The following is a 22,616-nucleotide window of genomic DNA, read 5'->3' on the forward strand; positions in this document are numbered from 1 at the left end:
TGTCCTATCAGACACATCTTAAAATCAGCACTTTCTACCTTTTAAAATGTATAATAAAAGTAAATGTTTAAATAATTCATAGAAATTAACTGCAATATATATATATATATATAAGAAAGAGTGAAAAGAAAATCCCACGATTTTGTAATAATGTCTTGCTATTTTTAATTTTCTGGCTTCACATAAAGTAGATTCCTCCAAAATAATTTATCAGAATGTTCTTTGATTTGAGGTAGTTAGTTGTGCTTTTTTAAAGTTATGCCATCATATATTTAAAGTAATATATAACACGGTTGCTGATAAATTATTGTTAAATGTGGTCTTCAACCAGCCATATCTAAGATGTGTTTTTATTTTATAGAAATGAAAGAATTAAAAAAAAAAGATGTACCAGCTTAAAATATATATATTTTTTATAATTTAATTATTTATTGAGGTAAATTAAATATTTTTTAAGGGCTCCTGCTGCTGCTAGTAAATATGTTAGTTCACTGACAGCATATTGTTTGCCTTCCAATTATTACACAATTTTATTTTCTTTGTACTCATCAGTTGACAAATTTTACTTTTAATAAGCGTTTCTTTTGGATTTTTTTTTACACATTAACTTTAGCTTACGCAAAGGATACAGAGCAATTTCTTACATAGATTATTTTACAAAAAAATATTCTCTGATCGTTTATCTTACACACACTTACCTTTTAATCTTAATTCTGAATGTCATTTTTTACATTATGAAGAACTGTACAAGTTTATGTTGTTTTTTTTTTTCTGGATTCAAATCTATCCAAACTTATTTAATATATTTTATTTTGAAAATAATGATAAACCTTGAAATACTACATAAAATGAACTATGAATTAATTACACTCAACGTGCATGAGGTTGCCTTTTTGGAAGCATTGCATATAACGTTTCTCTTTGAAATAATATAATTTTTTTTATGTAAGCATTGTTCATTACCTTATTTATAGCTGAAAGTATACCTTACATATGTATATATATTTACACATCATTTTAAGCAAAGACATTGCAGTGTCATGCTTCCTTTTTTTTAAAAAAAGCCATGTTTTCAATACAATTGCATGGCATCTACAATGAAGGAGACTGCTTTGCAAATGTAGACAAGATCACAGGTTGGCCTAAAAGAGTGTGATAGTAATGTGAGCTTACTTTTACTCAAACAGAGACAGTGTCATCATAAATACACCAGCCAATATATAACATTAAAGAACAAAAAGCAGAATGGGAAGAGTGCCCTTGAATACAGATCAATTCGCTTTGCTTCAGAAGGAATGACTGGTTTGGCCGGCGGTGGTTTTTTATTATTCTTTACTTGAGATTTGCCCAGTCCATTGTTGACTTCAATTGGCTTTCCATAACAGTCGTAGTTGGACAATTCAAAATCTCTTGGTAAGCTCCCCACAATACTAAAATCGTTGGATCTCAGGTCAGACTTTGACGTACAAACCTTTTTGCATCTATTTTCGCCCACCTGGAAAATTTAAATAATGCACAATTACTGACTGAGAAATTGAAAGCTAAAATAGTCAAATTCAAAACTAGGAAAAAAAAAGAACCCTAAACCAAGTATACTGTACATATTTACATATTCCATAAGTACTGGCAAATGTACTGAAACACGTTTTTGAGTACATCTTTAAATGCACATTTTCAATAATCTGGTTAAAGCAATTCACAAACAGTGCTCCCATAATTATTCATATTGCTTGAATAATTAACTAAATTAAGTCAAGAACATTTTAAATAATTGACATAATTAACAGTAATATCAGAACACACGACAACTCTGCCATAGATGGTTCTGTCAGCCCACATTCTATGAAATGCTTATTAATAGGCACAATCTGAAGAAGATTAGAATACTAAAATATACTCTGTTTTTGCATGTAGCAAAAAACATCAGCAGTGAGTGACACAATCTCTTTGCAACTGCTTTTCAGCTTACATAAGCTGGTCCTACTTTCATTTCCATTCATATACACATTTTCTCATTATCCATGTTCCATAGGGCCTAATGCTTAATTCTTTGAAAGATCACGTTAATTTTGCAGGACCTCGCCCTCAAGGAATTATGTGACGAACAAGAGACTTAACATAAACTGACTACTAAAACAGAATATTTAATAACAGTGAAAATAGGAAGACCTTATTAACCCTTTTTGTTAAAGGGACACTCCACTGCCCAAATTAAAAAAAAACACTATTTAGTAGATATAACCCCAATGTAAAAAAATGTGTCTTTAATGTTGCATTTTTTTTTTAATTGGAGTCTGCAAAAGCTACAGATCTAGTCTGCTGCATTTGCAAGCCTTCACATTCTAACCTTGCCCAGACATACTGTGGCTGTCCACTTCCTAATACAGCTCAATGAGAAGTCTTTGCAAGACAGGTGCTCTGGGCAATTGCTTGGGTTTACTTCCACAGAACTAAATAACCATGAAGATATAGGACCTTTGTTTTATAAATAAAACACGGGGTGTTACATGGTTTATAAAATTGTCAATTTCTATTGAAATCTGCACTTTTTTTTTAAATGAAAGAGGACACACTCTTCACACATAAAGCATTTCAGAAAGCTAAAGTGCTTTAGCGGTCCAGAGTGTCCCGTTAATAGTCCCCTCTTAGAAGAAGTGGGGTCCCGTTAAGAGTCCTCTCTTAGAAGAAGTGGGGTCCATCTATCATTAGATTTGTATTCCGATGGCTGCTCACATACTTCAGCAGGTACTGTTCAGAGGCAGGTGGCATGAATGAGAAATAAACCAATTATTTCTGTGTTAATGTTTGTCATTGACCACATGTCTTCACGGACCAGAACAGAATACTGAAAAGGTAAAAAAAGTTAGCTAGTCCTTAATATAGTACCCATGCATGGCTCAAATCCACAATTGTTAAGGCACAATTGAGCTACATTTTGCTTATGACCTGAGCATAGACTATAATGGGGGCAAGGAACTTGAGTTTTTGCTCCTTGCCATACGTGTTCTTGTATATTCTATTTTGGTCTCCAGAGAATTGTAAAGACTATCACTGGTTAATATAAATGCTGATGTAAATATTTTTGTTTAAATACTGTTAATTTCACATTCAAAGTCTAACAACGAGGTTGGAGTGAATAAAAATGAAAGTATGTTTGGTACATACTTGTAAGGTGCTTATGTGGACAGGGGTACCAGTTCCATTGACTGTGTTCTTTTTTGCATTGGCTCCTTTTCCATCTTGTTGTTCAGCCTTAGCAATTTTGGCTTTCTCTGCTTCAATTCTCTTTGGGCTGTTTAAAAGTACTTGGACTACAGCATATTCAACGAGTGAAGCAAACCCAAACAAAAGACAGGTGATCAGCCAAACATCAATGGCTTTCACATAGGACACCTTGGGAAGCTCCTGTGCCAGAGTGGTACATTCAGATGCCAAGCTGAGAACTGAAAAGATACCTGAGCACAAAACAATTACATTTTTACTTTAATGAAAAGTCATTACACCTTGAATACACCAATCTAATCAGGTTACTTACTTGACTTAGTTTCATATATAACTTTTTGTGTTAATAAAATAAAAGTATTAATGCTACATACAAAGCAAATTTACGCAGTCCGAGGGGAACTGTCACTTCTATTGAATTTACACCATTTACTAAAGCATTGAAAATCGCATACAACCCATTATGTCAACATAAAAACATAGAAAGTGACAGCAGATAAGAACTGTTTGGCCTTTCTAGTCTGCCCGATTTTCTAAATACTTTCATTAGTCCCTGCAGAGCCGCTATCAGGGCATGACAACCATGATGGTTGTCATGGGCCCGGTAGTCCTGGAGGGCCTGGACTGCTCAGCGCGTCCCGCGTCCCACATTACCAATGTGCACATATATATATAGCTATTAACGCTATATATATGTGCACTGTGGGCCCCCCGCTACCTGTATTCTGCAGTCACTACACACACTACACAAACACACACTCTACAGTCACTACATCCACTACACACACTGCATCTAATACACACAAACACTACACCCAGTAAAAAAACACACACTCTGCATTCACTATACACACACACTACATCCACAACACAAACACAAACTCTGCATCTAGTATACACCTCATACATTACACAAATGTACAATCTGCATCCACTACACACACTGCACCCATTACACACACACTCCATCCACTTAACACACGCACTCTGCATCCACTAAACACATTCTACATCCACTATACACACACTACAATCAGTACTGGGGGCCCTGTGGGCAGACTCGGGGGGCGTTCCTGTAGGTGGACTCGGGGGCAGCCCGGGTAGGTGGACTTGGGGGCGGCTCTTTTGGTGGACTCAGGGAAAGGCACCAGGGGGGCCCAGACCTTGAGCTGTGTCAGGGGCCCCAAAATTTCTGATGGCAGCCTTGAGTCCCTGGCCTAATCTTATATCTAGGATAGCCTTATGCCTACCCCACGCATGCTTAAACTCCTTCACTGTGTTAACCTCTATCACTTAAACTGGAAGGCTATTCAATGCATCCACTACCCTCTCAGTAAAGTAATAATTCCTGATATTATTTTTAAACCTTTGGCCCTCTAATTTAAGACTATGTTCTCTTGTTGTGCTAGTTTTAAATATATAATATGTATTGGTGCACTTGAAAAAAATAATTAAATTATGGTGGAACAAACACAAAACATCACAAATTCTAGGTTTTTGTTTTGATCAGAACTTGGATTGCCTCCATCCTAAATGGGTTAAATTGGTAGAGGATTAACAACAATATTTACAGATGAACTAGACCTAACACTTAGACATATTCCTCTCACACATTTCTTATAAATGGAGAATTTTTTTTTCTAATCAATTTTTACTGTTTTAGAAAAATGAACAATGTTACCAATAAAAGGCCAATTAAAATACCAAATCATTTTACTCACATTGTTACTGACAATATTTGTGACATTTAGTGGTTCCTAGCATACTTTTGTTGAGCTCTTGCAGGGATACTAATCATCAGTGTGCTAAAAATAACTGAGTAACTATTTAAATAACTGTACAGGCTAACAAACAAACAAAGCAAATGGAACAGCGAACAAAGGAAAGGTAACATAATTTAAGGTTATGAAAATTTACTTCTACTAGGTCACATAATATTTGCATATGTTAATCTTAAATTGAGAGGTCAGTCTAAATGATAAATCCCCTGATTTTAACGGATTACAGAGCCTGTTTATTATCGAAACAAGTCCTGCAATATTTATTTATTGAAAAAAATAGCTATAAAAGGTTTAAGTCTTAATCATAACTGGAGAATTACTAAACCCAAATATTCTATTTTTAAATTGACACAATCAGGATTGTTCAGTTGCATAATATTCAGAATTTGCATGCATTTCATCCCATCAGATGATAAATAATTGTCATGGACAGTGGCAGAGGAGTGATAACATGAATCTTACACTTCATGGTCACCTGTCAGAGACCTTCTTAATCATTGATGTGTGGACATGAATCAGCCAACTGATGATGATGCATTTTTCTGGTATGAAGATGATCCAGATTTATGTCAAACATACAGATGGGAATGTTTTACATTGCGAATGAGATCACATAATCCATCTGAGAATGAAAAATGATGGCAACACACACGAATTAGAGAAGAGCAAACCCTACACTCTGCATTCTGATTCATTATCCTTTGACGTCTGTTAATCAATGAAGAAAAATGGGAAACAAATAATATAAAAAGGCTCAAAGAAACATAGGAGTACACATGTAAAGTTATAAAATACTGCGTCGAGCTACATGAAAAGAAAAAGACAACATTTTACTTCTGCCCTGCAATAAAAGCAAAAATATAATATTAAGGGCAATATTCAGTAATAAAAGCCCAAGTCTAAAAGATGAAGAGCACTGGCTATTTCTAAAAAAATGAGTAATAATTAGTTAATATTTGGGTGTTGTCTGGAATAAAAAGCACAGTTACTGTGCCATTTTTGTGCTAATTAATAACATTAAAATTGTATCTCAGATGTTAATGTTATAGTAAGACCCATGAATGTTGTGGTATTTTCACATGATGATGAAAGGAATCTTCTGTGACTTTGTTTTAGCTTTTTGAAGAAGAATGTTTATGAATGAACGTTGTGTGTTTGTGGACAAATGATAATTATGACAACACAGAGGCATATTCAATCTTTTAACGGGTACCACTAATATTAAAAGGAAAAAAAAAAACAGAGACAAGATTTGCAGCTCATTTATAAATTGAAGGCATCCTTTTAATATATGACCTGATATTAATGGAGCTTTTAAGGAGGTGGTCTGCCCAACAGAAGTTCTCGACTAAAAATGTCGAATTATACCGCCTGACATTTATAATTTATTTAACAAGTGACAGCACACCTAGTACATGCTTGTCACATCTGACACCTGTTTATTGTTCATTTGAAGATAGCAACAAGAGTAAATACAGTACAGTACATTTATAGAATCAAATGCTCCAAGAAAACAAGGGTACTAATATACCAATTTTAAATATAGATTACCCAGTGGAACTCTGGCTGCACTTGCATCAGGATTAATCCAAAAGGAGAGCCAAGAAAGGACAACAATAAGCAACGTGGGAGCATATACACCCATCATGTAGAATCCAACCTGTCTCCTTAATGTGAAGATCACTTCCACACACGTGTAATAACCTTTAGCAGAAAGGACAAATGTCATAGTCAGCATTGGAAAGCATTTTGAAAGAAAATATTCTCATTATAAATAAACACATAAACAAAACAAACTACAATATTTAACACAGTGATATAAACATACATGATAGTAAAACTACAAAAACATACCAATACCATACCACGACCAATAGAACGCAATTATCACTATAGATGTCCCGGTCTGATGAAGACTAAAATAAGCCTAGTGAAGTCAATGAACTAAAAGTCTGTTTGTTTGTTTTTTAACAACTTTTACTTTGTGTTTACAACATATAATTGAAACTAAAGAAAGGACTAATGATGGCTGCGCTAGGTTATAATAGCGAGGAAAAACAAATTAAGAGTAAAACACTAGGATACATATTTACAAATAGTCTATATTTGGCTAGAGGGTTAAAGGGAATAGTGAAACACTTCTTTTATATATATATATTACACTTGTACCTCTGATCACCGAACCACAAAGGTCCTATAACAAAGCAGCCTGATTTTACTTTTATTTTAAAATCATGTACACAGAAAACAATTGCAGGGTTATTCATAAAAGTGAGAAATGCTAGCATAGCTGACTTAGATAATTTTTCCAGATCAGGTCTTATCATTTTGGCCTTAAACGTACATGCATCTGACGTTCTTTTAAACCAGCAAGTGAACACTTTTATACAAATATACAAACTTAACCCCTTAAGGACCAAACTTCTGGAATAAAAGGGAATCATGACATGTCACACATGTCATGTGTCCTTAAGGGGTTAAAAAAGCAAGGAAAATTTGAAAATGTGAAAAGTATATAATACAGGTTTCTAAACTTACTATAAACTTTGGCAGTTTGGTTTCTCTGACACACCTTTTGAGCTAGAGAGTTTGTTCAGCTTCCACCTGCCTCTTACCCACCCACGAATTCACCCATCCCAGTTTCATGTGCACTAGCAATAACCATAGTGGGACACAAGGAGGGATGCGGCTAGGAAAGGACATGAGGATCTGTGACATAAATGTGAATATAAACAGCTATCAAGGCATTTTGTCTGTGTGGCACATTCCAAGGGGATTTGGGTGCACAGGAGCAAAAATGTATGTCCTTCTGCTGACTATATAAATATATAGTGTCAGATAAATCAACGGTGCAAACAATGCCTCATATCAACTTCACAAATCATATTAAGACCATTACTAGCAGCATTTTGTCTTTTAAATAATTTAAAGGACGAAATGCTCTATACAGCAGTTCATGCTATGAATGCATGCATTCACCTGTGTTCATGAATCCTTGCAGGCGAGCATTTGATTGAATAGCTAACTGAAACTAGTGTAAAGGTGTTTGCTTATGTGTGCACAAGTCAAGAAAAATACCTTTAATGCTTCCAGATTCACTAATAAAATTAGATAATAAAGCTACTGAGCTTCTCTAAGCTTTTGCCCATTCTCAGAATTCTCATATTATATAAATATAATATATAACATACACACAATCACTTGTTACACTTCTTTTCAGACAATTTCCCATTATTATTATGTGCTATCCTAATACTTTGGTCTTTTGCTTGCAAAAGTCATGAGTGTGCACATAGTTCCTCATGCATGGCTAGTGCATGTGAAATTAGGATGGGTGGATTAGTTGGTGGGCAAGAGGGAGAGGGGGAGGCTGATGAAACTCCCCTGGTTAAGAGGTGTGCCTAACAATGCAAACTGACCAAGTTTATAGTAAGTTTCTAAACATTTTTTACATACCTTTCAAAATTGCTCTTGCTTAATTTTGGTTTGTATATTTGTTTGAAAGTATTTGTTTGTTAGTTTTAAATAAAATTGTTAGGTGTTGACAATTTCCAAATATGGAATGTACAAGGAGTTTGCCCTATATTCCCCTTTTCTACTGGTTTCCTTTTATGTAAAGTTGTTTGATGTATAACGTGGCAATGTAAACAAAAAAATCTGACTGTTTATGTATGATACTAATGTTCCTTATTTTATATTTTTATTGCAACATTTAAGTAGTTGAGGGAAATAGTTTAGATATACTCAATAATAATATAATAAAAGTCTAATAGTAATAATATTATAACAATGCTTTCAAAGTCTAATTAAAACTTGTACTCACCTGTCCCTTTGTAGTACTTTGTGCAGTTGCCATATTCAATATCTTCTGTTTTAATATCAAACTGAGGCAATGCTATTTTTTCCATTTGAACAGGATCTCCTGATTGCCATATGAACCGTAAATCATCTGTTGTATACCCAACTTTATGGCAAATAAGAAATTTAAGAAAAAAATCAGTCTACTGGATACATTGATTTATCACACCCACCATCTTCTGTTCTCAAAATGTCAAGTAACATATAATATGAATGTCAATCATTTTAAATACACTGGGATTAGTTATGGTTTCTTTGACTTTTTAGTTAAACCAGTAACAGAAAAAGATCATTCTATCTTAAATTAAAAACATTTATTTCACAGCACCATAAAATAAGTAATATCTGAATGCTTAAAACAGTTCTCCTCATGAATAACAATGAAATAATATATAAGGAGCAATTCTGGGGCAAAGTTCTAAAAGTGGAAGACTTAGAAAGGATGTTTTATCTGTCTGCATGTCAATTACTCTAATATTAGAACTTTTTGTACAATTGCTCTTTGCATTTAATCCCTCTGAGTTATATTTTACAAATGTATTTTTGAGAGCTTTCTGTCAGAGCCACAGAGAAAACACAGCCAAAAAAATGTGACAATCAGAAAAAGTAAGCAACAGCTAAATGAACATACAACTGAAATATCACTGAGAACATTAAACATTTAAATTAAATGAAGTCATCAGAAAGTGCAGCCATAGGCATTAGTCATGTCTTTGCTCAGATGTTGGCATCAGATGTTTCCATGTTTCAAAATATTGTGTGTCTTAGGACATGTGGTATTCCAATTACTATTTTACATCTAACCCTCAATAGTTGACTAAAGTGTAAGAATTTAATTAGATTGCAACAGCAGATATAGCTTTATGTTGAAAACATAAACTCTTTTTGAAAATTGAATAGCACAATTACCATTTTATCAAAAATAACACAACATTCAAAGGTTTAATATGTTCAAAACAGTTTATAAGAGGGACAGTGGCGGAACTATCGCAGTCGCATCTGCAACCTGGCCTGTCACTCCAGGGACCCATCGTGTGGCCTATTCTCTTGGGGCCACACTACGGCAATGGATTTCCTGGGGCCCGGTCAGCGCTATGGGACTTTAAGAGCGCGACCGGTCCCCATTGATGATGTCAGAGCACCCGTTGGGAGGAAGTGACAGAGCAACGCAGGGGGAGAACACAGGGAAAGGAGAGGAAGGAGTCAGAGTGGGAGCTCTGACTCCCATCAGCAGAAGGCAGATACTGGACCCCAGGGAAGTCACCAACATTTTTTACTGTTTGTGTGAGTTTGTATGTGTGTCTGTGTGTCTGTATGTGTGTGTCTTTGTGTGTGTCTGCATGTGTATGTCTGTGTGTGAATGTCTGTATCTGTATATATGTGTGTCTGTATGTGTATGTGTGTGTGTGTGTGTGAATGCCTGTATGCCTGTATCTGTACCTGCGTGTGTGTGTGTGTGTGAATGTCTGTATTTCTGTGTCTGTATGTGTGTGTGTGTATTTGTGAATGTCTGTATTTGTATATCTGTGTGTCCATGTGTGTGTGTGTGTGTCTGCATGTGTGTAAATGTCTCTATATGTGTGTCTACATGTGTATGTGTGTGTGTTTCTGTATGTGTATCTGTTTGTCTGCCCATTTGTATGTATGTATATCTGTGCCTGTATGTGTGTCAGTGTGTGCCCCTATGTATATGTATGTTTGTCACTGTTTAAATCTGTATGCATATAATTCTGTGTATCTGAATGTTTGTCATTAAGCGTGTCTATATGTGTGTTTGTGTATCCGCATGTGTGTCTGTATGTGTATCTGCATATGTGCAATTTTTTGGGGAAAGGTAACACTATGGGACGGGGGGGAAGAACACTATGAGACAAGGGAGAAACAGTATGGGGCAGGGGAGGGGGGGCAAACACTAAAAGAGAGGGTGGAAAGAGGAACACTAGGGGGGAAGATAGGAACATTAGAGGGGGCACTAAGGTACAGGAGATGGAAGGGAAAAGGACCACTGGGGTATGGGGGGACTGCTAAAAAAGAGGGGAGAGGAACACTTAGGGGAGTGGTGGTGGGAGGAACATTAAGGGGAATGGGGGGGGGCACTAAGAGACAGGTAAGGGGGGAGAGTAACACTAATGGACAGGGGAGGGAGGGGATAATAACACTAATGGACAGAGAAGGGAGGGGAGAGGAACCCTAAGGGACATGGAGGAAAGAGGAACACTAAGGGACAGGGGAGGGAAGGGAAAAAGAACATTAAAGGGGAGAAGAACACTAAGGAGGAGGCACTGAGAGACAGATAAGGGGGGGGGAGGAACACTAAGGGACAGTGAAGGGAGGGGAGAGGAACACTAAGGGACAGGGATGGAAGGGGAGAGGAACATTAAGGGACAGGGAAGGGAGGGTAGAGAAACACGAAGGGACAGGGAAAAGGATCACTAATGGACAGGAAGGGGAGAGGACCACTAATGGACATAGAGGAAAGGGGAGAGTGTCACACAGAGGGGCCTAAGTGGGGAGAAAGACACACAGAGGGACATGAGGGGGTAGAAAGACACACAGATGGGCCTGGGGGTGAGAAAGATGCACAGAGGAGCTGGGGATGAAAGCGACACATAGAAGGGCCTGGGGGTGAACATACAAAGGGTCTGGGGGTGAAAAAGACACAAAGGGGCTGGGAGAGAAGGAGACACACAAAGGGCGGTGGGGGGGGGGGTAAGACACACAAAGGGGGGTTGTAAGAGATACACAAGGGAGGTGTAAGAGACACAATGGGGAATAATAGGGCATAAGATACACTAAAGGGGGTAAGACATTTAAAAAAGGGGATAAGAAACAAAAAGTGGGTTAAGAGGTTCACAGGTGAAAATGCTTTTTTTGTTTTTGCGGGGGGAGCCAAAATCATCTTTGCACCGGCCCTGATGACATGGTACCCAAGGAGACTGAGAAATGGGGCTGCATATTCAGGACATATTACAATGGACAATTGTCATTCAGCTTTCACACCAGCTGGAGAAGTAGGAAAGGGGAAACAGCTTGGGTAATCTACATAAATAAGCCTGACAATTCTTTAACAGTCCAACCCAAGTGATTCACACAATGGCTTTTAAGTTAAGATAACACTTATTTTTAATTAGAAAAACCGACAATCAAAAATTAATTAAATGTTGTTAATATTATCATCTGTATAGAATATAAGTACATGTCATTGCTCACCTATACATGTCTTGACCATGTTTATTACGTGAAACAGAAAGGCATGTGAAGGTATGGGCAATAAGAACTGTAGAGTATATGGTACATTATAAACTGCAACATATTACTAAAATACTCAATAATCTATTTAAACAGAATATTAATGTCTCTAAAATCTACACCATTGAATAAAACATTGAAAATCACATTTAATTTGTGTTAAACTTTACTGTAATGCTAAACTTTCTTCTAAATGTATATTAAAGAAACACTATAGTCACCAGAACAACTACAGCTTATTATAGTTGTTTTGGTGAGTATAGTGTGTCCGTGCAGGCATTTTCATGTAAACACTGCCTTTTCAGAGAAAATGTCTTTTAAATTACAGCCTAGGGACACCTTCAATGGCAGTCATTTAGATGACCACTAGAGGTGCTTCCTGGGTCAGTGCTGTACAGCAAGCATGTCAAACTCAAAGTCTGGCATGGGCCACATAAACAAGGTTTAAGTTTATATGGGCAGCAAAAAAAAAAAAAATACTTTAAATTTTAATAGAAATGTAGGTTTATTTTAAAAAGTACAGTATAAAAAAAATTAAAACAGCATCCCCCTCTACTAAACCACAGCACCCCCTCTACTAAATACCAGTCTCCCCCTCTACTAAACCACAGCACCCCCCTCTACCACCCGGTGCCAAGTCTGATCCTCCCTCTGACACACACACACCGCACTCACTGACAGACACACACATACTCACTGACAGACACATACTCTCTGACAGACACACACACACAGATTCACTGACAGACAGGCACACACTGACAGACACATTGACAGACACACAAACACACACACTGACAGACACACATACTGACAGACACACACACACACTCACTCACGGACACACACACACTCACAGACAGACACACACATACATACATACACACACACACACACTGACACACACACTGACACACACACACTGACAGGACACACACTGACAGACACACACACACTTACTTTTCTTTATTGCTCACGGCCCGCGAGTTTGACATGCTTGCTGTACAGTGTGCAGCACTGACATTTAGCATCTCCACGCTCTGCATGGAGATGTTGAACTTTCCCCATAGAGATGCATTAATTCAATGGATCTATATGAGGAGATGCTTGTTGGCCAGGATAGCATTTTGCTCAGTCCCTGGCCCTTCTCTTGGCTGAGATCTTATGAGTTCCTACGCCAAAGCATTAAGATTGTCTGAGATCATTAATTCTGATGATGTCAGCCAAGAAGGTGAAGCCAGTGCCGGTGGACCCACGTGGTGCTTGAAAAAAGGTGAGTTTTTACTAGCTTTAAAGAAGGTAAGGAGGGGCTAATATAAACCTTTAATATTTTTTATTTTATGGGTCCTCACCTACGTTCTTCAATGAAGTTCACCTGCTTTAAAGAGTGAAGTTTGTGTAATTCCACAAACACTCTCACTAAAAGCCTTCCGGCAAATAAATAAAAATAAAAAAAATATATAAATAAATAAGGCACATCACCAGAACCTGCTAAATTTGCGTCCACATCCATTCTGACTATCTGCAAACAAGTTTCCTTATTTGTTATTTAGTTCAGAATTATTATGTCTTTGCATCACTGGCACGGAAACTGTGCTTTCCCATTGCCTGACAACCCAAGTTTAATGGTCTTGCTCTCAAATTGTGCAATATCCGCTGCCAGGATTAGTTTTTTTTTTTTTAAAGTTAATAGAAGACCTTGCCATATATTGTGGGCATTGAATGGTAGGAAGTGGATTATGTGACATTAACAGAAACTCATGAAAATAAATATTTAGATAAAAACAAACATACAAGCATTAGTCAAAACAAAGGTTTAATGTCTGTGTGTGCGTTGAGATCCACTAACATAAAAAAAAACTATCATATTTTCAAAAAATAAAAAAATAAAAAACTTATAATATACTATAAATCTAGTGTCACAATGTCTTTGTAAATTGTACCTCCTGTTAAAATGGAGGCTTACACTGGTGTGGTAACACACTCTATTACTATATGCTGTAAAAAAGTATGTCTGATATAAGGTTATTATACAGTCAGATTGTAAATGGAATATTCAAATATACTTACAACTTTCTAGTTGCATCTTGCAACGTTGAGTGTCCATTGGGAACAAGGTTAAGTCCAAAGGACATGACAATGTAATGGATAACCTAAAAGTGAAAACATGTCCCATGAATAGAGAAAAAAGTATAAACATAGTACTGAGGTTTACTAAAGGCAATGAGGGTAAAAATTATTAGTATTTTTAGCAGTCTGTCTATGAAACTACTGTAAACATAACTAAATATATGACTAATAAAATAAATAAACCTGCATTAAATGATAAAAGATGCTGCTTAATGTAGAATTATGTAAATATTATCATCAGGTTTTTTTGCATGTTCTTGCATGCACGTGAACTAGCCAACTAATTGTGAATTTGTCATTCATAATTTTATAATTAATACCTTCAAGTGAAAATGGTTGGAAAATCTATTTTTACCACAATGCTTTTTTTCTCAGTCCAATTAATTAAAGGACTAGTTAGTGTTTTCCTGTAAAGATATGAGGTACATGTTTTATAACCTAAAGCACAAAAAGAACACAAGTTTCAGGGAATTACAATCTTTATCCAAACTGGTCATTGCACTGCATGCTCCATATATGTCTGTACTTAGAGAAGTGTCCCAGGACCTATACCACTGCGACAAGCAAGGATGGGCCACACAGAGCTCTGCTCAGTTTAATTACCGAAGTACGAAAAACTGACAATCACGAGAGAAACTTGTTACTAATAAAGCAGGCTGTAGAGGGTGCATCTTGCAACAATCTAGTAAAGATGTGGTATTGGAGGGGGTTGGTGAGATGAAGCATGGGGTGATCATGTGATTTGGCTAGATTTGCCTGTTTAAGTGAGGATGATGGAAGTAGCAGCTCAGAAGTGGTTGTCCTGGGCATGCTGTTCCATTTAATAGACCCTTTTATAAATGGAATATCCGAATTCAGGAAAAAAATAGTCAGGTTGTGGTGTTAGGAGACTCTGTTATTAAGACTGAGAGGGTACTGAGAGTGTATTAGGCTTTCATGGTCATAACTATAATTATCATAATGGCTGCCAGGTAGGAACGACCATGGGCTTTCTGGTGGGATAACACCCACAGGACTTCCTGCCATATTTATCATGATATAATGTTAAAAAGGATATTATATACATATAAATAATCATATATATTTACGTACTATCTAAATCAAAAAAAGTAATATATTAAACTGCACTCCAAAAAAAATAAGAATATATGCAAATATGCAAAAATAGTTTTTAGAAGCAATGTCAGAGTTTACTCTATATTAATGTAACTCATATATGAACAAAGGTAACTCTGCAAATGGCTCCAGGTGCGCCGCCCTCTTTCCCACGTTTTCCACTGATACCTACTTGACAATCTGCTCTGTCAGGTGTCTCCTTCCGATTCCTGCATATAGAAGGTTTGATATGGCTCGTTTAGCCGCCTCTATGGATGTCTTTGGCTGATTCTGATCCTTGTGGTTATAGGCAAATACCTTTCATATTATTAAGACTAACACTAAGCTGTTTTATAGGCTTTAACTAATAACTAATTTGCAGAGACCTTACAATATTTGTACTGATGCACATTGTGACTTCTTATGGAGCAATATTTTTCTCCCCTTTTCTTTGTGTTCCATCTTGCCTTTTTTTTCCCTCCTTATCACAATTTTGACACCAATTATTTTTTTCCCTACACATTTTTTCTTCTTTTGTTTCTTTACTTTTTATCCTTTTTTGAGGAGAGTGTTTTATTATTATTTTAAGTCACATGTCTTAAACTGAAACAATTTTAAATTAGCCTTGGACACTTTCTGTTTAGTTTCTTTTTTATACTCTGCCAACTTTTTGTACTCAGCATTTGATGGAATATGCTATCACATAAGCCTTTGCCATCTGAGAGTTTTCTTACTATGGCAATTGTTCTTATTTTTTGCTCAGTCCAATACTCTACTTGAAACATTTGCCTTTGTTATAAAAACTGCTTGCAAAATAAATAAAAAAAATGTGCCTACACATTACTTGCAGAGATGACACATTTTATTTTTATTTTGTTTTTCATTATAATTTTTTTATTAGTGGGGGACTTTTCTGCCCCCCACTAATTAGAGTAAAGTCAGACATTACTAATAAAAACTATTTTGGCATGTATTACATATATTCTCAGTGTGATATCTATTTTATAATGTATTTGAGTTTGTTTTGTATTTGGCGATTGCTCCTAGATACCAGCACCATTGTCATCCTAAATATATACTTTTCTATATCATCTGATCCATTAGCACAGTTGACCACTTGAACCTGGTGTCTTCAGTAACAGTACTAATGTAGAGAGGGCCCTGCCCTGGTGCAAGGATTTTTTTTGGGGGCCCCCTCTAGCTCAAGGGTGGCCAAAAGTTAGATCCTCAACTGTTATGCAACTTCCATGATGCTTTGCCAGTTGGGAATTTACCATTTGCCCATCCTTGCAGGGCTGCATTTGTGAGCAGTGTTTGTGCGTTCAAATGTAAGCATGTTTTTGGAGTATGTGTGTGTGAATGTAGGAGTGTATTTGTATATACTGTTGCCATTTGAATGCAGTGGTGTGTTTGTATGTAATGTTGGCGTTCGAATGCAGGTGTGCATATATGTGTAGTGTTGGTGTTTGAATGCAAAGATATGTTTGTGTGTAGTGTTGGCATTTGAATGTGTGGGTGTGTTTGTGTGTAGTTTTGACATTCAGCTGCACATGTGTACGTGTTTAAAGTGCCATTTGGCTGCAGAAATGTATTTGTGTAAAGTGTTGGCTTTTGAATGCAGAGATATGTGTATATAGTGTTTGTATTTTAATGCAGGGGTGTGTTTTGGTATATTATTGGCATTTGAATGCTGGTATGTATGGACACACACACATACTGACATATATATAGCACACACTGACACATACAGATACACACACATTCAGACATAGATAACACATATATACTAACACATACAGATATACATAGACATTCTGAGATACACAGTGACACACGCAGATACATACACATTCCGATACAGACATATACACACTGACAAACACATTCGGATACAGATACACTATCCTATTCTTAAAATGCAGCTGGAAACAGGGGAAGCTGGAGCAGGTGTTAAGAGGGAACACTAGCGAAGGTACTATAAGGAATTGCAGATAAGGAAACTAAGTGCGGAAAGGACACTGAGGAAGGAACTAAGTGGGGACATTGGGGAGGGTAGTAAGTGGGCACACTAAGAAAGGTTCTGGAACTAAAGAAGTGAGGACATTGGGAATCCAATAGAGTTGTCAGATTCTGATTTTTAATCAATGACTTTATAAAACTTAACATTACAGTATATGGTCTTAAACTATGTATTTTTATCTGACACCTTAATTCAAGTTTATAGATGGACAGACAAGCAGACAGACAGAGAGACAATTAGCCTTGGAGAGATGTAAATTTATGGTGAAAAATGTATCAATGCAACATCAAGAAAAACATTTAGAAATATAATATGCATGTTGGAAATGTGTCAAAGTAACTTGAAGAAAAATGTAGTTAACAAAAGATACATGTTTCACAGAAATATGAATCTGCAATGCTGGCAGACAAAATATACTTCTAAAAGAATGTTATCAGTAAAAGATCTAAAAACTAGAAAATTCACCAGTAAGCCGTTATACTAAAATATTTCATTCCCAAGAAGACTAAACATTTTAACCATGCAGGGAAAGTACATGGTCAATAAACTGTGGCACCCCATAAAATGGAGAAATGGAAAAAGCGATCACTTCGAGGTTTGCAAACAAGCTTAAAAAAGGCATTTCAATATTTATTGAGGATGAAGCACACAAAATATGGTTCCACCACAAATCAAGCTAAAAACTTGTGTGTTCTCTAACCAGCATGCACATTTTATGATCAACATCAGTTCTGAAAGAAAAAAGCAACCAAAAACATACATTTTCTCATCTGTACAAAATGATCTATAGGCCCTTTCCTGTCTTTTCTAGACAAACGATCATCATATTGCTACATGTTTCCACACTGACAGACAGTAAAATAAGTTGTTTCATGTAAAAAAAAAAAAAAAAGAAAAAGATCAAACACAAGGGAAAAAAAAATAGGAAAACTTACCTCATGCTAAGAAGGACATCTCCATCACGAAATATAAATAGTAGAATATTTTCTTGGGTGACATCATGAAAGTTGGCATTCTTTTCATTTGCAAAAAATAAATCTGGCTTCCAGAGACACTTAAACATTGTGGGGTCTACTGTCAGTGTGTCTGAGCCTCTGAAATCACTTGGAAGTTTGAGTCTTGGGTCATTCCATCTCTGCCTTAAGAAGATATTAACCCTATAATCCTGTGAATAAGAAATAGAACTTAATAGTATAGTAATTGTGCCATCACTTCATAAAAAGCACCATGGCTCTTTGTGTAGATAGTTGGAAAAATATGTAAGATTTATGGCAGAATGTGTTCATCATTTAAAAGTTTGAAAATTAATGGCTGTAATTAAAATTTTTATGGTCTGGGATCATAAAAAAACAAAACAAAACAAAAAAAGCAAGACAAACTGAGGGCACAGTGCGTCTGGAGCTGTAAGAATCTACACTATACACAAAGAGAAACACAAAGAACAAAAAAGCTGCAATGCAACATTTTCTCAGATCAGTAAAGTGAACATGGTTGATGAAAAATGTAGCATTGTTTTGTAGCTTACCCTTAAATTGACACCCCAGGCACCTTCACAGCTTACTAGTCTTTACAGCTTACTGAAGTACGGTGCTGTGAGCGTGCTCTGAGCAATTAAAAGGATCTGAACAGAGAACATGGGAGCACAGCTCTCTGAGCCAGACTGGAATCAGTGCATTGAACAAGTCAAAATAATGGCTGTATGAATCCTGCAAATTCAGGCCACTGCATGCTCAATACCTACAATTCCTTGGACCAAAAAAAATAATGATGGGTAAGCTTGGAGTAAAGTAGATGAACAATACTTTAACCACTGCCTATTTGTGTGTCAAAATAGAAATAAAAAGGTGTACCTCTTTAATTCTACATCAGGTTTCAATAGTGTAAAGCTCCCCCCCCCCCCCCCTCCTAGGCATGTCAATAAAATAGGGCAGATTTGAAATCTGTCCTGTTTTAGTAGCTTTTGCACATGCCTATTCTCCATTAAGAAAGCATTTCAAGGGCCATTTGGGCAGCTGTCAATGAGAGGACACATTAACACAAATATATTTAATAACTCCTACTGCACATTGCATAGTGTAGGCAAGGGGTAGGCGAGCTTCGGCAGATGTTGTGGACTACATCTTCCCTGATGCTTTGTCAGCATTATGACTATGAGAGCATCTGGAGTGCCAAAGGTTGCCTACCTCTGGTAAAGACTCAGCTGCCTAGTGCTCACCATCTGCTTTAAAGGGTACCTATTATGAGAAATGCAACCTAATCTTAAATAATAGAGAATCACATTTAATTTACACATTTTGCCAGCAGACTTGTTAGCAAGGGTCTAAAATTCTATAAATGCAGAGGTAACAAAACAGGTAATGGAAATACATTAAAAATACAAACGTTACTAGTATTAAGGGAATAAACACTTAATTGTATGACATAAGTCAAACCACACGGATAGCTGTTCAGTCACTCCATAGCTGAGACCTGCTGTGCTTAGTTAAAAAGTTGTGAAGCTCCACACTGCAGAACTGGGGCTGTGACTCTGAGGACAGAGTTGATTACTACTACTACAGAGTTAGCAGTAGCACCAACATTTCCAAGAAGTCTAAAGTTGTCAAAGCAGGAGAACTACAGAATATGGGAGCAGGAAAAGTAGCTCTGCAGACTCAGAGAGGGCTAGAAACCTAGTTAGACAGATACTGCTTATACAGAGACATTGGATTGTGTGGGTGTCTGTGCAATGCAGCTCTTTGTATTCCATCACAGGAACCCCTGGCTGTGTGGAATAGTTATTGGTATCTCCTTATTGTGCCCAGCTCTGTATGTTTTATCTCTGTATTTTACCAAGCTCTGACTGGTATCTCTGTATTGTGCCCACTTCTATGTATGTAATGGGTATCTTTGTATCTGAGTGCTTACTCAGTTTATTATATGGGTATCTCTGTATTGTTTCTGGTTCTGTGTATTGCATGGGTATCTCTGTATTGTACTTAGTTTTGTGTATTGTATTGTCTGTGTCTTTGTACTAAACCTAGATCTGAGTGTTATAAGGATATCTCTATATTATACCTAGCTCTGAATATTGTATGGGTAAGTCTGTATTGTATGCAGCTCTGTGTTTTGTATGTGGACTACCATTAGCGGTTGAGTACATGAGGTTAACAGACAAACGCCACAGGTCTTTATTGGGACGATCAGGTGATTAGTCGACTCCCCGAGCTTTGAGCTACAAGGTACCCAAATCACGAACCAACCGAAATCCACCATGACCAAGCTTGTCCCTTTCAGTTTGTGATTCTAGATGACGCCTGGCCTTTATGTTGAATAGGAGATTATATTAAGTTGAGTTTATTCACAGATCAATTGAGAAGTTAGTTATAAAGTAAAATATTTAATAACTATATAATATAGAGAGATTTTTTACATCTCCTGCTGTTTCCCCCTCTATTGGTTACTTTTTCTCACTGGTTTGTGAATCAATGACTGGAAAATGCACCTGAAAGTATTCAGCAAAATATATACATAATATTATATTATATTACATTATATTATATTATGTATATATTTTGAAGCACACTGATTGACCCACTTGCAAGCCATTTTGGTTTGTCAGATTTGATAACCAAAACTCGGCCAAGCCATGTACAGCTCTTATTGATTCTTCCATTAAAAGAGCGATAGGTAAATCAAATCTTCAGGAATGGAAAGTGAAGAAAAAATACAACCTAGAGATCTTCATAGCTGGATATAACTGATGTAAAACACAATAGTACTGACGTTCTTGACACCATTACAGATCTAGCCCAAAAAAGTATATCTAAACGTCAACCTGCATACTAAAACAATTCAGTAGTAGGCAGCCACTAGAGGCAGTCTTAACACGTCAATGTAAACATTGCGGTTTCTCTAAAACTGCAATGTTTTACATTGCTAGGTTAAGGGGACAGGGACACTGCACCAAAACCGCTTCAATGAGATCAAGTGGTCTGGGTGCCATAGTGTCCCTTTATGTATTTAGGGTGTAGACTTAAATCCCACTTATCCTTCAAAGTTTGCAGACATGACGTTGGGTTGGTAACATGAGGTAACCTACCATGACTCATGTTTGGTGCTCTCATTAAGAATAATCAGAATAATACACATGTTTCCATATAAGACATTCTGGAAAAATAAGATGGCCACCAATCTGCTTTGATTACATTACAGGAACATTAGTGCAACACTGACCATCATAAGCACTACAACAAATTGCTATTGCTACGGAAACAAATCTGTACAAATCTGAACAACAATAACAACTGTGAGAACTGGGTTTAGGCTATTTCCAACATTCACACCATATCAATGCAGCAAACAGGCTGAGATTTAGGTGCCAGGAAAGCACTGTGTTTTGTTAAGCCACTTGAGATTACGGTGATTAAAGAGTACAAGTGTAACCTAACTGTAACGGAGAGATAATGGCAATAATTCTTTGATCAAACCATCTAATTTTTAATGTAAAGGTGTCAATAGACATAACAGTCTTTTTTTTTTTCATATTTAGTCATAAGAATTAAAAAAAAAAAAAATGAACCACAATTTATATGTATTATTATTTTAATCTCTATAGTTGTCTTTGGCTAACATGCTGCTTTTTAAGTAGCAAGCGGTTTATAATTTACTTTTTATTTGAACCTATTAAACCCATAATTGTCAAGTATTTAAATAAAAATAGTAAGTTAAAATTTAAAATAACAGGAATCCCTCAGATGAGCAAACGGCCATTTATGTTGAATAGGAGATTATATCCTAGTCATTATCAAAATAAAACAGGCTTACAGAATATATGAAACATAGCAAAGGAGCAATATAAAATCATCTTAAATGCCAAATAGCTGACAGCAAATGGCAAGGTTATAGGTTTAGCTGAATGCTGTTCTTTTTTTTTTTTTCTTTCTTTGTCTGAACTTTTCTAAAATATGTAACAGACTCCAGTTTGTGGCGCTGAGTGATTCTTGATGTATGATTCTCAGCCAACTAAAAGGAAATAGCAAGTATAAAGAATGTGCGGTTTATGAACAGAACCCAATCAGAGCAAGGGGATCAAGATCAAAAGAATGTGGTCAAAAGGTCTCCATCTGAGTACTTGCTTTATGAGATTGCCACTGTTTTGATTGGCCAAAAATGAGAACTTATGCATTGAGTTAATATCGTATTCCAAATACATTATTATAGGTCCTCAAATATCTGACATCAGTCAAAAGCAGTTTTTATAGTACCTTGAAGGTAAACTAAAT

General features: G+C 36.3%; 1 protein-coding gene across 3 annotated transcripts in view; it reads right to left on the bottom strand.

The window, feature by feature from the left end:
• Nucleotides 1-462: 462 nt before the first annotated feature.
• The window catches only part of GLRB (glycine receptor beta), a 71,786-nt gene continuing 49,632 nt past the window's right edge, over nucleotides 463-22,616 (bottom strand). Inside the window, exons 5-10 of one of the 3 annotated variants that reach the window (XM_063458239.1) lie at nucleotides 18,291-18,520; nucleotides 14,181-14,263; nucleotides 8,827-8,967; nucleotides 6,555-6,707; nucleotides 3,166-3,455; nucleotides 463-1,495 (exon numbers count right to left, since the gene is read on the bottom strand). In XM_063458239.1, coding sequence (XP_063314309.1) covers nucleotides 1,199-1,495; nucleotides 3,166-3,455; nucleotides 6,555-6,707; nucleotides 8,827-8,967; nucleotides 14,181-14,263; nucleotides 18,291-18,520 — 1,194 coding nt within the window. In that variant the 3' untranslated portion in view covers nucleotides 463-1,198. Of the gene's footprint in view, nucleotides 1,496-3,165; nucleotides 3,456-5,465; nucleotides 5,626-6,554; nucleotides 6,708-8,826; nucleotides 8,968-14,180; nucleotides 14,264-18,290; nucleotides 18,521-22,616 lie in introns of those variants that run through there. The other 2 variants (XR_010091254.1, XR_010091253.1) reach the window with 2 other exon arrangements.

This window comes from Pelobates fuscus, chromosome 6 (genome assembly GCF_036172605.1).
Source record: "Pelobates fuscus isolate aPelFus1 chromosome 6, aPelFus1.pri, whole genome shotgun sequence".
In the NCBI taxonomy this organism is placed as follows: Eukaryota; Metazoa; Chordata; class Amphibia; order Anura; family Pelobatidae; genus Pelobates; species Pelobates fuscus.